Source organism: Hippocampus guttulatus, chromosome 13 (genome assembly GCF_054856545.1).
Source record: "Hippocampus guttulatus isolate MCC_2025c chromosome 13, RoL_Hgut_1.0, whole genome shotgun sequence".
Lineage (NCBI taxonomy): Eukaryota > Metazoa > Chordata > Actinopteri > Syngnathiformes > Syngnathidae > Hippocampus > Hippocampus guttulatus.
Window position 1 is genome coordinate 4,967,159 of NC_141273.1, and position 15,474 is coordinate 4,982,632.

The 15,474-nt window shown below is 40.9% G+C and overlaps 1 protein-coding gene across 1 annotated transcript in view; it reads right to left on the reverse strand.

The window, feature by feature from the left end:
* Nucleotides 1-2,311: 2,311 nt before the first annotated feature.
* Nucleotides 2,312-15,474, reverse strand: part of eipr1 (EARP complex and GARP complex interacting protein 1) — a 36,164-nt gene continuing 23,001 nt past the window's right edge. Inside the window, exons 7-9 of the mRNA XM_086127768.1 lie at nt 8,047-8,214; nt 4,977-5,144; nt 2,312-2,763 (exon numbers count right to left, since the gene is read on the reverse strand). Of these exons, the coding sequence (XP_085983894.1) occupies nt 2,589-2,763; nt 4,977-5,144; nt 8,047-8,214 (511 nt within the window). The 3' untranslated portion in view covers nt 2,312-2,588. The remainder of the gene's footprint in view (nt 2,764-4,976; nt 5,145-8,046; nt 8,215-15,474) is intronic.

The window sequence follows — 15,474 nt, forward strand, 5'->3', positions numbered from 1 at the left end:
AAAAAGTGGATGGATGCAAATAATCGCATACTTCTTTTTGTGCGCTGGAATAATTCCCTGCTCTCCTTTCATTTTGATAGTCTGGGCCAAAAAGTTGTTAAAAATCCTGCTGGATCTGAGCTGGATCTTTTTTCCTATAACTGGTTCTTTCCTCACAAACACTGTGGATTCAGAAATAGATGACAATTTAAAACAATTATGGCGTCAGAGTAATTTCAAGTGGCTTTGCCCCCTCTTAAAGCTAAAAACCCATGATTAGCAACTAGACAGGTCGACATAGAGCTCTAAACGTCATTGTGGAGCAGTAAAACGGCCTGATCTGTACAACCGTGACTGTGCACACACGCACACACACACAAAAAAATTGACTTTTGACATTTAACAAATTACAGGCGCAACATCGAAGCACTTGGCACCCAGCATTCATAACGCACCCTGGAGGAGCATTTCCAGAAACGGGGATCATTTGAGGAAGGTGTGTGCCTCGATAGTTTCCAGCTAGGTAGTTTCAGAGTTAATAGCTGGCGGGGCGACTGCTCTGTACGGAGCATGGAAACGCCGCCGGAAGAAGGGGAAGCGAGCGTGCTTGCCAAGCTACGTCAACGTGGATTTCGAACCTCGCTCCCATCAATCCATTTTACGAATTTACGTTCTACGCCAAACAAGATGGATGAACTTCTCACAAGGACCAAGAAACCCTTGCACATTCTGGCGCGTTCTGCTTAACCAAAACCTGGCTCAGCTACCAATACCGGACACCAGGCTTCACCTCCATGGCTTCCGTTTCCACCGAGCGGACCGCGACACGGAACTATCATGGAAATAAAAATGGTGGTGGAATATGCTTCAATAGCAACAAGGACTGGGGCGCTGATGTCACAAATGTCAACACACACTGCAGCCCGGACTTGGGCGCCACTGTTTCTAAACTGTAAGGCAGTTAAAACGAATACTGCTCAGAGCACTGAAGTCCAGCAATAATAAATGGAATAAGTGTGACTGCAAAGTTAAGCTCCGATAAATTGGCCTGTCGATGGCATCAGCCACAGTACACAAGGTTTGGATCAGGGATGGGCAACTTAAATGATGGAGAGGGCCACAATTTTTCATCAGCACTATCAGTGGGCCATATACGACTCCATACTTCTTAAACAGGTGTTTCATTTTTAAGAGGGATGAAATATGTACATGTTTTTAACATTTAAAAAAATGTTTAATTTAACCTACCGGTATGCAAATCTCTATTTTAAAATATGTCATGCTGAAATGCATGCATAAAATATGTGCTGATCAACAACAAGCAAATAAACCACATTCAGTGATTTTTTTTTCCCTGTGATTTTATGCCTTGTGGATAAAAACTCCCATTCAAAAATCGCACAACACTGCTAAACACGAAAACATTAAGTGCAAGAACACATTTTGGGGATTTTTTTTAACATAAATCAACTCACACATAGATTTTACTATTTTAAAATGTTTTGTACTGCATGTCATTCAATAACTCACCTGTACGATGCAGTACAGTATTGGGCAGTTCACTTTATTTTGTAAAGGAGCCCATGTGCCGCACGTTGCCTATCCCTGGTCCGGATTGGTCTCCAATTGGAGGCCACAGACCATTTCCATGTCCGAATCCTTACTGTTTACTGGCTTCTTTTGCATTTTGGCAGTGGTGTCTACAACCACAGAAGCTTATCAGGTGGTGCACCTCAACAAGGATTGTTATGTCTCCCAGCACTTTATCCATGAAGGAGATATCAGGAGACGTAGCGGGGGGCCCCAGGACAACAACCCACCAGCAGGGCTGCTCTCTGTCCCTTTGTGGGAAGAGGAACAGGATGAGCACTGCCACAACCTTACAAAATGACCTCCAGTGAGCCACTAATGTGCATGTTTCTACTCAAACTGTCAGATACGTACTCCGTCCGTGATGGCGTTACGAGGGCGCGACTCACAGCTCAATATGGTGCAGTCAGAGTGGCATTTTCCAGAGAACACCACGAATGGCAAATTTGCATCCGGTGCTCTGGGCTATTCAAGGGTAACAGTTGGTTGAAACGGCCCGGAGAAATTTCTGCTGCGTGCAGCATCCTCGAATACGACCGCTTTGGCGGTGGATGAATGAAGGACTGGGGAGGCATGTTTCTTGGAGGACCGCATAGACCTCCTCACTTTTTGGGGATGGGGTAGATTGAGCTACTGCAGTGAATTAAGTTTTCCACAATATCCAAATAGAACGTGAAGTGTGAACTGACAGAAGAACTTTCCCCACATTGTATGATTACTCAAGATAAGAGTATCAACACTGTTATGTGGAATAATTTAATGGCGATTTAATACGATTCACACTGACATTTTGGAAATGATTGTGCCGTTGCTTTGACATGAAAAAATAGCATTGAAGAAACAATGGGTGGGGGCGTAGGAGAGAAAAAAAAAACCTCTAAACAAGGAAATGTTTACCGGTAATTTAGATGTAATGTATTTACATTAATTACAGTTTTTGCAAGAATATTATGTACTGTAGTTTGTCTTTGACAGCAATTTTAACCATGCCCTCTTTGTCTCACGTTGAGTCTGTTCACCTACAATAGGATCTGGTATTTGAGGCTACGGGGGACCCTGTTGATGACTAGGCGGCCATCATAGCTGAGCGAGGCGAAGAGCCACGGATCGGCCGACGACCACTCGGCCGCATATACGCTGTCTTCATGCTCCTCGTAAGTGGACACCACACTGTCCTTCAGAGGCTCCTTGCCCCTGCAACACAAGCACACACACACAAGCACACACAGCACGTGAAGAAGCGGCACGCTGGAAAGATGAGACAAAATCTGTCATACCCAACACCAAACCATGTGCAATCCTGCTGATATGACTCATTTCATCATGCGAGCACTGATTTCAGTCCGTGTGAATCATGACGGGTAGTTGCAATCAGAAGGGCCTTCATATTCAATTTCAGTGCAAGTCTGTGTATTTAGGCAGCATGTCATGCATACCACATTTCAAATTTGGATTAAAAAATATATTAAAGGAAGCAGTTTGCTTTAAACTTCAACGATCAAATGTCTTGATCGCGTGTGCCTTGTTCATCCATGTATTGTTAATGATTTGTCATAATTATAATGTACGACGCATGTTACCGCACCCCCATCTATTTGTAAGGGATTATTTGCGGATTCACAATCACATCCATTTAATATCACAAACAATTAAACGGATAATTCATTACATTAAGGCCAAGCGATTGCTTGCGTTCCTGCTTCAGTGGTTCAATGCAATTGTGTCGAACTAAAGAGATGCACTGCACAGTTTGGAGGGGTTACAGTGGATATAAAACAACTGCGCATACCCGTTCAAAGGCCGGGTTTATGTGACTTAAAACAATGAGAACAAGATAAATAATTTCACATTTTTTCCCCCATTAATGTATACTATGACCGAGAAATTGAGTTGAAAATATTGTCATGACATCTTACAGCAGAATGGTTCACATAACATTTTCACATGAATCAGTGTGTGGCCTCAATATTCAAAAGTGTCATGCTGGATGCAAGACACCAAACAATTTTATTGGCAATTAAATCATGGAATCATGGAAGACAAAGTGAGGGGAAATAAAATAGAGTGGGTGATGAGGCTCTGAGCGAGGGCCATGTCATTCACACCTTGGGGAGTTTTAGGTTTGTAGTTGGTGATTTACCGGCATGCTCTCCAAACAGCCACACCGTGTTGTTGACAGTGAACTGCAGCTGAAAAAAAATGTATTTTGCCTCACTTTAGCTGCTTTCGTCTCTATTTCTGAATGCCATCCGTTCCACACATCCATCTGAGCTTTGCTGTTGTTATAACATGCCCTGGTGCATGTTTGGCACAATGTATCTTCATGAAAGTTCTTATATGACGGCGCAGTATACGAGTACCGTATTTTCCGCACTAAAAGGCGCACCTAAAAGCCTTCCATTTTCTTAAAAAATGTGCATGGTTACTACGGTAATATGTCAACACCAAAATGGCTCCTTGCTAGAGACATGCTTACAACGCAGAGTTCAAACTTAAGGCGATCAGGTTACGCAGTTGAACACGGAAATAGAGCAACGGCAAGGGAGTTCAATGTTAACGGTTCAATGTTATAACTTGCTGTTGGTTAAGTGAACTGTGTCGCTACTTTATTAAATATGTTTTACTGACATCTGATCATTCTGTAGCAACGCCACTCAACAGCTAAGCTATCTTAGCTGTTGCCGTTTGTTCAAAGCTTCTTTGATCTGTGACGTGAGTTGCGTCTGCCCTGATTGGTTGAACCACGTGCGTACTGCTGGCGCTCACGCTCGCACAGCCGAGAGCAGCGGGCTTTGGACTGCTGAGGCGCGCTTCACTCGAGTGGCATTGCTACGGTTTTGTTGGTATTTCCTTGAGCGTAGCTCCATCTAGGGAATGCATTGTAAGATTGCGTTTTATAGTGCGGTGCGTCCAATGTATGAAAAGAATTTACAAAATAGGCCATTCATTGAAGGTGCGCCTCATAATCCAGTGCGCCTTTTAGTGTGGAAAATACGGTATGAATACACAATGTCGGTCACATCCCTGAACACCTCCCTGTCTGTTGTTTCCAAACACGCGGGTAGCTCCTCCACAGTCTCACTGGTACATCTTTTTGATGCATTTACAACAGGTTTGCATAGCTTCCACCTCTGTCTGTATGGCAGCAGGTGGACCAACACGTGATCTCAAAGTCCGAGGCTGAAGCATGGCAGGGCACAGTAGGCTACTGTAGCAGTGATCTAAAAGGGTCTTCCTCTCTGGCAAGGTATTTAATTAACTTTTCGTACTTGAGTAGAACATGGCTTAGATCTCCCTTGTTAAAGTCACTGAGTACAATTAACAGGGAGGCCAGGAAAGTCCCTGCTGGTTTAATTTCTCATGAATTGCAATAAAAACATCTTCTGACTGACACATGTTACTCTTACTTATCCTCCTGGGGGTTGTCCTCCCCGTCGCTGAGATCCTCATCATCCACCAAATGGCCAAATGGCTCAGAGGAGATCGAAACCATGTTGGAGAGGATGAGACGGCTGTCACTGCTGGCTGTCAACACCAGCTGGTCGTGGCTATGGTTATAGCGGACGCTCCACACCCTACAAGCAAACATGAGTAGTCAGTATTTAACAAAAGCAACCACAAAAAAAAGTGTGACAATGCATGGACAAAAGTATTGAGACAGCAAATTCGATGGACGGTCGATATCTGGCCAGAAATTTCCTTGGGCAATAGTTAAAAAGCTCACAAACGTCCAAGTGGTACTGTGCTGTAACGTTATCCCTTTCCAGGTAACGGGTAGAAACAAGCCACTTTTCCTGATTGAGCCCCCACTCGCAGAGATTATCTTCACCTTGCATCACGGAGAGGGACATAATTTGGCCAAAGATAGCATTGCATCAACTGCATGCAATGTGGGATTGCGGATACAAGTGTGAAAAAGTGGACAGAAAAAAATGTCATGACCTCATTCATTTTTTATGTCCACATATACATGGATGCATAAGGACATCGCAAAAGCAGCATCTTTTGTATCTCCATTTTACACCATCGTTCACAAGCAAAACCGTGTCGAAAATGCACCATTCTCACAGCGGTAATCAGAAGAAAAAAATAAAAATAAAATACAGCATGTACATCCCAATGTGGTGCCGAAACATTTGCTACCTTGCAGTTGAGCTCCCACGTGGTTCGATCATTATTATAACTTTTCCCGATGTTTCCCTTGATATCTCTTAATCCAATTATTTACGATACATAGACACTAGCTCATTCCAATTGTATCCATTTTTCTATCACTCCGGTTGGAAGTGCTTTTCCCTCCCATGCTACTTTTTAATCTCTTTCTACCTCTCTCTGTGCTTGTGTCTCTCATTCCCTTCATCTCTGTCAGCCAGGGCACAGCTCAAACGTGCTGCCGCCGTCCCCTCAGAGGGAGGGATTGAGGGATCTCCATGCTGTTGACGGAAAATCAGCTATGGCCGTGCTATTCCTCTCGCGTCTCAAATCAGCTTCCCACGCAAATACAGTACCCTTAAAAAACCCCCAGACGTCCTTTCCTACTTGTGCTCATTAAACGAGCTATGCAGGTATATCACACTCACAGAAACAGCCATGACGTGAATAGAGATATTTACACATACATATAGTATGCACAAACACAATAGAAGACTGTTAGAGAAATGATAAAAATAAATAAAGTGGAGACAAGAAATCTTACGTGCCAACACATGCCTGTCACCGATTAAAAGTAGATGAAATCTGCAGCAATCTGTCTTTATAGGATATGTTAGCCAAATATATCTTTCTTTTGAGAAGATGCGATATCTGTGTGTGTGTGTGTATGCCTTAATCATGTAGGAGTGGTGTGCTGCAGGAGAAGCTTGGTTAAACTCCAGACACGCACACATCTTTTAATCTTACACAGGAGAGGGTCTCTCTCTCTCTCAGGCTCTCTCTCTCTCTCTCTCTCCCACACACACACAGACACACACACACACACGCATTTTCACACTGCTGCAGTACACCGTGTTCAGCTCTTGGCAGTGCCCGCAGCTTCACAGAGCAGAGGCTGTGCTGAAGCAGGACCGAGGCGCATTGGGCCGACAACGGTTAAACCTTTGCTGTCAAAAGGAGTAACTGCCTATTTAAAATGTAATTAGCGTATAACTACATTTTATTGCACCAGAAGTACTTAGGGCATTCAATTATTTAGGAGATAAAGCCATTAATAAAATAAGACACCAACCAACAGTGGCGCAGAGGAGTTTTCATTGTCCTCGGCGTAGTTTCTGCATTCTCCAAGAAAATTAAAAAACAAACAAACAGATAAAAAATGTAATTGTATGTTTTTGGGCAATTGAGTTTTCATGAATTTATCTGTTATTTTCTCTCTGTTATCAACCTCAAGCTCGGTTAAGGTCATCTTCAAGTTCAAAACGGTCAAAACATTGTACAATTTAAAAAATAAAACAGTCTTCGGAGTTCAAGCCAAAATAGTACCTTATTACGTCCCTAATTCAAATCAAGTTGGGGCATTGGGTTAATCAGAACAAAAAACAGAATGCAATGATTTGCAAATCATGTTCAAACGATATTTAGTTAACTGCTAAACTTTGTTTTATCAAACAATCATTAATGAACAGATTGCACATGTTGTTGGTGGGAGTGTTGCACACCCTGTTGACAGCATGTGTAAAAAAGTGGTGGAGACCGGCCGAATCAAAAGACTTTTTTTGTTTAAATTCGAGAACAATAACAACAACAACAACATAAAGTCAAAACAAATTACAGTTCGGTAGTAATTTCAGTGCAATTTTATAGCAGCGGTTTGATTTTGCACATCTTTGGTAGTTGTTCTTCTGCCTGACCTACATCAGTGGTAAATACTTAACAAATAAGATAACTTAGTACCGTAATGAATGTAAGCAGTAATTAATGAACTGGTTAAGTTCTAAATGTATTATTTCATTATTAAATATTTAGCCGTGAAAGCAGTGATTAAGTGTTGAGTTAGTAGATATGAAATCCATTTTGGCTGCAGAAGAACTTTTTTTTGTACAGCCATGTGTAAAGAATGTTTTTTTTTTCCGCCTAAGAACATGATGATTTCCACGGCAGCAATTCAAAATGCACTCGCTAGTTATAAAACAATAATGCCCATGAACTGTAAACACCTCCCAGTAGGCCTAATTCATCAAAATGAGATCCCAGAATGCTCTCCAAATGACATTCAACTACGACTACGCCCGATTATGTTGGCTTTTCAGAGCTTAACATCAGGATCTTACTGGGATTGTCCATCAAAATTGTTGGCCATGCAAAAATGAGGAGTTGAGGGAAGACAAGTGAGTCACAGTGACTCTCAGGGACACACTGTGGCGGTGACATAGTTCAAGGACAAAACCGTTTTCGACACACAGCCGCGCACACACGCCCTGACAGATAGACACACGTGCATTTACAAACACATGCATGTTCGGACACACACAGTCTACCCACCAATGTGAGTGCTCCTCCAGAGTTTTGATGGGTTCCTGGATATTGCGGACATCCCAGAATTTAACCTTGCAGTCGTCTCCGCAGCTGGCCAAGTAATACTGCCTGTTTGGGTTGAAGTCCAGGTCGCGCACCAGCTGGCCATGAGCGTTATCGATACAGTAAATCTGACTGAGAGGAGGGAGAAAGAGAGACGGATTTGAGAAAAAAAATCTGAAAAGTTTGGGCAAAGTGACATTTGAAGGTAAAGATGAAAGGATAGAGAAATAAGAGGGAATGGCTATGAAGAGCAAATTTGAAAATGATATGGAAAAAAGGGGGGGGGGGGGTAGTGGATTTAAAAGAACAATAAAAACAGAGAGAGAATGATTCACACTGTCCAGACATTCCCGAGTGTGAATCTGTCAACCAAGGCCAGGCCCAATAAAGAAGCTGACATCCAGGGTTGGTTTATTATAAAGGCAACTACACAGCCTTGAGTTCCTGCTAGTTCGAAGTTAATATAATGACATGACAATGGAACAGGGAAGCTCTGCATTGTGTCTGCGTCCATCTTCATGGTCACATTCTACTTCTTCAAACACTTTTGTCTACTGTGCTACTGAAACGGAACATTTGAAATACATTGGCCTTATTCACTGTCCCATCACTGTCCACTGAAAGAGATCAATTCAATGACAAAGGCAATTACTGGTACAATACCAGGAACTGTATTGGCACTATGGATACAGATCTTGAAGTGCATGCAAGCAAAAGTGACAGAATGAAAAGGGTTTGTGTTATTGAGGGAGATCTCAATCGCGAGATGCATTTGGCTACTGCCTATATGTATGCTTGTGTTATTTTGCGGAATATTACAGAGGCATACTGCTGCCACACCAGAAAAAAAAAGGTTCAATATCACAATATCCAAGTTTCATGTTTATACATAAGTTTCCATTCATCAATTTTCAATGCCGTTTCAAATCAAGCTAAATGGTGCTAAGCTTGGTTTCCGCATTTGGCAGAACAGTAGAAATAGGTTGCGGCGCATAGACCAAAACATAGGAAAATACAATTGTTGATGGCGGAGTATTGACCAAGTTACCTGTATGTTCCTTCTTTGGGACAACCAAATGCAATGTTGCCACAGAACGTCACTAAAATTTAATGCTGGTTTGTCATTGTGTACTTTTTTCGAAATATGAGCATGTCGGTTGTTTGTCTTTACATCCATTCACACAAACAGACAAACAACTATTCAATCGATTGCAAATAAAACATTTTTTGGGTGACATTTTCTGAAGTATATTACCGTAAATAACAGTTTAATAATGAAATGGAAGATGCTCACGACAGCTCTTACTCCTCCTTTAAGCATGGATGAATAAAACAAACAAGCCACCACAACAAAAAGCAAACTTTATATCTTCAAAACCATTTCCTCTCCAGGCTCGCCTAATAAAGCTCAGCTCGGCTGGGTTATGTTCAGCAGAGTGGAAAGCCTCAAGTGTTATGGCCCAGCTGGATGCCAACAGCAGATAGCTAGCTAGCTCGTCACCCCTCTGATCACATTAGGCAATTAACATGCTAATTAAAAATCTCATTAAAATAAGGGAGGTATAAGAGAATGACCCGGGGCAAACTGCTGGGCTTCAATTAGGTCAAGACAGCAAGAAGCTTTTGTGTGCCTCTGCGACAAAATGTCTAATAACAAGTAGAGGGGAGAGTGAATATGCATTATTCAAGCTATGGACTGTGCAGCACGTCTGCAAATTAAGCATAGACTTAAACAATGATCCCTGTCAAAAGCTCAGCTCTGTCATTTAGGTTTTATAGGCGGACGACACATTTTCTAGATTCCAAAAATGCTTTGCGCTCAAATTATTGGAATTTCTTTGGCATATGTTGAATATTTAATGCATTCAGAGAAATAAAAGGAGCATGGATACGTTGATTTGAGATTTATGCTCTTACCGATGAATTGTCGCTATGCAGATGTAATGTATTCTAGAAAGAAAAGGAATTATTTGATCGTAGGTCGCACACTTTATCTTTCCATTTTCAAACAGCAATTGAAAATCAAACATTCTAAAAGTGACTATGACTGTTGTTTCTTTTTTTAATTTAAAAATCATGATTCAATTGTCGGGTCACATCAAAAATCCAAAACGGCAGAAAAGGCCACAAGACCTAGTTTGATTTTCATCTTGAATTGCTTTTGACAGGGGAACGACAGAGGCTAACACCTGCATATTGCTTTTCAAGGGAAACGTTAAGCTTCTTTCTTAGCTGTCGTGGCACGTGTCTCACCGTTTCATGTGTTCAAAAGAGACTGCTGTCAAGATCATTGTCTGTATTCCGTCAAAATTTCAAAAGGCACCTGTAGAAGGTAAACGTGCAAAAGCATTAGGACTGCTTCCTGGGGTTTCATGTCATTTCCTTTACATTTTTATTTATTGTTAATTTTCATCCATCCATACATCGATTTTCAACACCGCTTATCTCAAAACAGGGTCGCGGGGAGTTGCTGGAGCCTATCCCAGCTGACTTCGGGCGGAAGACAGACTACACCCTGAACCGGTTGCCAGTCAGTCGCGAGGCACATATAGAGACAAACGGCCATTCACAGTTGTTAATTATATCAGATCCAAGTGATTTCTGTGACCAATGGAGGGTTTTCCTTTGTTCACAGAGGGATACCGATAATTTTGTCCACGTATGTAAGCACCTAAATATACACGCACGCACAGACACACACACACACACACACACACTATCGCACGCTTAATCACCTTTTAAAAAAAATAATGGTGGCAGTCAGTCACCAAACTTTTTGGCGCTACACGCCAGTTTCATGTGGAGACATATTTTCCAAAGACGGACAATTAAAACAAATCAAAACAAATGATTTCAAATATGACTCACCATTATCTATGCTTCAATGAGAGAGCGTATTCCGACAAAGTATTAAGACAGAGATGCCGTGTCATGGTGATTGTTATTCTCTGATGAATTGCGTTTTCATTAGCAAGCAGTTGTCTGAGCAGAGTTGAACATAATATTCTGGTGATGAAGCTTCACATTGTGTCACTGTTCCTCGCTGCTGATATGAATCTACCATATTGGCCCGAATATAAGACGGCGCTGATTATAAGATGACCTCCTCTTTTTCAAGACTCAAGTTTGAAAAAATACTTTTTGAACACCAAATTAATTTTTATACAGAAAATAATTACAGTACATCTGAAACAAATGATTATAACAATATATTTGAGAGAAAAAGCATGTTATTTTGCCTCATTCAAATCTAAAGTGCAATCACATTCGTAAATGAATGGCTTCTGGTTTTTGAAATGTAAATTACATCATAACTTCTCCTCAGCTGCCCGGTTAACCTGCCCGATCTTTGACCCCCTTTTCTCCAGATTGTCACTACGTTTCTCCATTTTCTGTTATCTCTTCTATTATTTTCTTCTCTTTTCATTCTTACCGCTACTTTTTATTTTTCTTCTTCGTGCTACCGCTGTTTTTATTTTTATTCTTCGTAGCAGGGGTTCACTTTGGCCTGGTGAGTCAAGTTCAGCATTCGCTTCAATGATACCTGGCGCCATCTAGCGTTGTGAATGGGTATAATGTCTAGACCCCGAATATAAGACAACCCCCACTTTTTCAGTCTTATTTCAATGCAAAAAACACCGTCTTATATTCGGGCCAATACGGTACATTGCAATTACATGTATTTATGACGCCTTTTTTTGTTGCTAATTTTCAACTTATTTGCACAATTACGCTAGGTGAGTCAGGATTTTTGAAACTATCCGTAACAATCAGAATTACGGGCTTCACGAGTTAGCGTTCAGTGATTTCCCGAACCAAATGTGGACAATCCGTAAATTTTAGCAGCTCCGCAAATCGTAATCGTCTGTCAGAAACAAAAGAGCTTCTACCTTAGAGCTGACTTGAAACTTCAGTTTTACTTAAAGTACCAATTTCATGTTTAATTTTGAACCTGAGGCACATGATTTATTCACAGGGTTCTCTCTCCTGTGTAAAAGCTGTGACCCTGGGCTCAAGGGTGGCCAGTGTTTAACCCGTTCCAGCGTGGAATGGAACGTGCCTGCCATGTGAAAAGGAAATGGAGCAGGAAATTGGGTTAGTTTCGCCTTTTCCCTCTCCGGTGTCACAAAGCAATCCCCACTACACACACAAGAACACAAAGCAACACGCTCACACATCCACTCCCTAGGCTCCAGCTAATAGTGGAGAGACCTGGGACATTTTTTTTAATGTGTGTGAGTGTGTGTTTGTATGAGTGTGGGGGATTATAGTTGTGTTCTGTCTAAGCCACCAAACACACTCAATCTACTGTCACTCAGCCAGCAAGGCTGAGTATGTGTGATGGGGGTTGATGGGGGAACAGGGGACCTATTACACACACTGTTAGGCACTAGCAGATAAAAAAACATAAAACTGGGGAAACACGCTCACAAATACTGTTGTGTTTAAATGTGGAAAACACAAAAGTAGAGCAGCAAACACTCGCATAACTGTGCCGCCATCAAATCAGAGAACATTACAGCGGCGTTCATTATTTATTTACAAACCCTTACCTCAAGGACTTAAACTTGTGATAAAACTTCTTGAGTCTTGATATTTGGTGACTTTTCAGTCTCCCTTTGTCTGTCTAAAAGACAAGACAGTTCCCACATTGTGACTGGATAAACAAATTCCGGTGGAATACCGGGTACATATAACCTCCTACTGGTTTAGTCTAGCCGATAAATCTCTCTGCTAAGGGAATCGACTGGAACAGACGGTCATAGTCACACACACACACACACACACAAACACACAGTCTCTGTTTCTATGACAACTGCTCTGAGAACGGATGGGGAGAAGGAAAAGAAAAATCGAACGGGTAGAGCAATCATTTCATTGCTGTTTGAAATTAAAGCCTGGCTTTGAGATTGGGCTAGCAGACAAGGATGACTGGGTGGTGGCAAGTTTGGAGGGAGGTACAGTACATCAGATGGTAAGAAATAATTATAAAGAAAGATAAACAGGTATACAAACGGAAAAGGGTGGAGAATCATCTATGGGTTTATGGAAAGTAATTAATAATCCAAACAGATCTTGAAGGATTGTTCATGTCACATGGGTTCACGATGAAAGATATTTGAGAAAGTGGCCTTATAGCTCCATGACTGTTTGTTGTCTTTTACCATCTCTTTGAATCTATTCCTGTTCTCTGTCCTGTGTGCTTTTAAAAACTGAGTGTCCATAATCCCTCAGTACTTTGCCAGATAGAGATGCACTGGAATTACGGGGTCTTCAATGTGTCATTCTTTGCATTAATCACTGCACTGAAAAATGACATTACTTTTTTTTTTTAAACTGGGATCCATTAAGAATTAGTTTGAAACTGCATTTTATATCCATGCACGGTTTGGGGCAATTAATCTGAAGTTCACATCATGAAATGATGCGCTCTTGGATTTATTCTTGAGATTTAATTTTTGATCTCAGAAAAACTTTGTTTTTCTCCTTTCTTCTTTCTACCCACAATATTGCTGCTGTAGACTGTAAATTTCCCCAGTGTGGGACAAACAAATGATATCTTATCTTATCTTAATTGCAACCCCTCCACATGTTTTGACCAAACAATGTTATATTTTAAAACTTAATGAGCGATTATGTTGAAAGCATGTCGTCTTGTGATATTCAAAGTTAAAATACACAGAAAATGCAACCAAATGCATAGATGCCACCCTCCCAAAAAATAAGGTTTAAACATTCACATCAGTGCTTCATGCAGTTCTTTTGGAAATAGGTTTTTGTTTTTGAGGCACCATTTTCACACGTTTTTCAGATGCACAAATACAGTAATGCACATGTGTTTGTTAAAGGTACATGTGGCTTTATCACAACTTATTATTTCAAAATATTCCATTTTGTTTTGTGAGTTGAATGTGCATTTGTGGATCAGCGGGCATGCACATTTATTTTTGAGACAAACGTCACACAGTTTCAAGATACAGTGTTCCCCCGCTACTTCCTGGTTTGGTTATTGTGGATTCACTCGATAGTGGATTTTCATTTGTGATCGTAATTTATCTACATGCAATAGAGAAACAATATGGACATGGAAAATTAGCCCATTAGCTGATATTCTATTATGTATTTATTTAGCACAGGTAAGGAAAGAAAATACTCCCATGATTTGTGTCCATTGGGCTTGTTTTGCTTTGACTCAGAAGAAATTCTTCTGCTTTGGCCATGGATGAATGGACTAACAATGCCGCTTACTTGCCGTCACGCGAAGTGAAGCCAAATGTAAACCTAACCTCTGTCACTCACAATTCACGATACTGAGATCATATATTCTGAATTCTTGATGCAAACAGAGAAAGTAGTTCTCTGAGAGGCAAGCATTTTTCAGAGAGTGATCCTAGTGTGAAATATGCACTGGGAACAGTATTTTCGGGGGGAACCCAAAGCAATAATAAAATAAATAAATACAACAGAGGTTGTCACTATCAGTCGCAACATAAGATAGCTGCCCTCTGGCTTCAGCCACGGGGAGTCAATCATGAGTCCATTCATATAAAAGTCCATAGGCCACAGCTGTTGCGGCAGCAGCATAGAAGAAGAAGTAGCAGCATAAAAAGACTGACTTCTTCTGGCTTAAAGGAAAAGCAACCTTGAGGGAAGCCAATTATGGTTAGATTTTGTCTCCGGACTTGTGTTAAATAAACACATGATAGAAGATCAGATAAAGGCTCGTTTTGCGGTTTTCAATTTCCAATTTTGTTTTAAACGCGAAACGGGAGATGACACATACCTGTTCAATGAAGACAGCAACACTGCCTCCTATAGGATGGAGGAGGGATGGTCTTTCAACACATGAATATTTCGAACTATGTGACGTTTGTCTCAAAAGTAAATGTGCATCTCCGCCGATCCACGTACACACATTTAACCGTTCACAAGCAGACGTGAATATTTAGAAAGTCACAGTAAATGCACAAACAGCAACTCACACATATATTTCCAGATCTCAAAAACACATGAAAATAACGAATGCATTCATTTGAATAATAGGCAAATCTCTACCCATATTCAATGTCTTCAATAATACTAAACTCATTGTTCATTTTTATTCTACGGTCTGCCTAAGGTCATAAATACTTATTATATTATTACATACTTCTAAATATATGTTTGATAAAGTCAAGGGGGCTGGGAATATATGAAAAGGTTAGATATAATTGATTTGACTGCAGCAAGGTTCCAAAGGTCAGTCTCAAATCAAGTGGAACATATGGAAAAATATATTTAGAAAGGGCTGAGATTTTTTTTTTGCATAATTGTCTCTTTTTGAATAGGAAATGTGACAGTCATGCATAATGGTGCTGTATATGCTAAAAATACTGTATATGATGAGGAAAA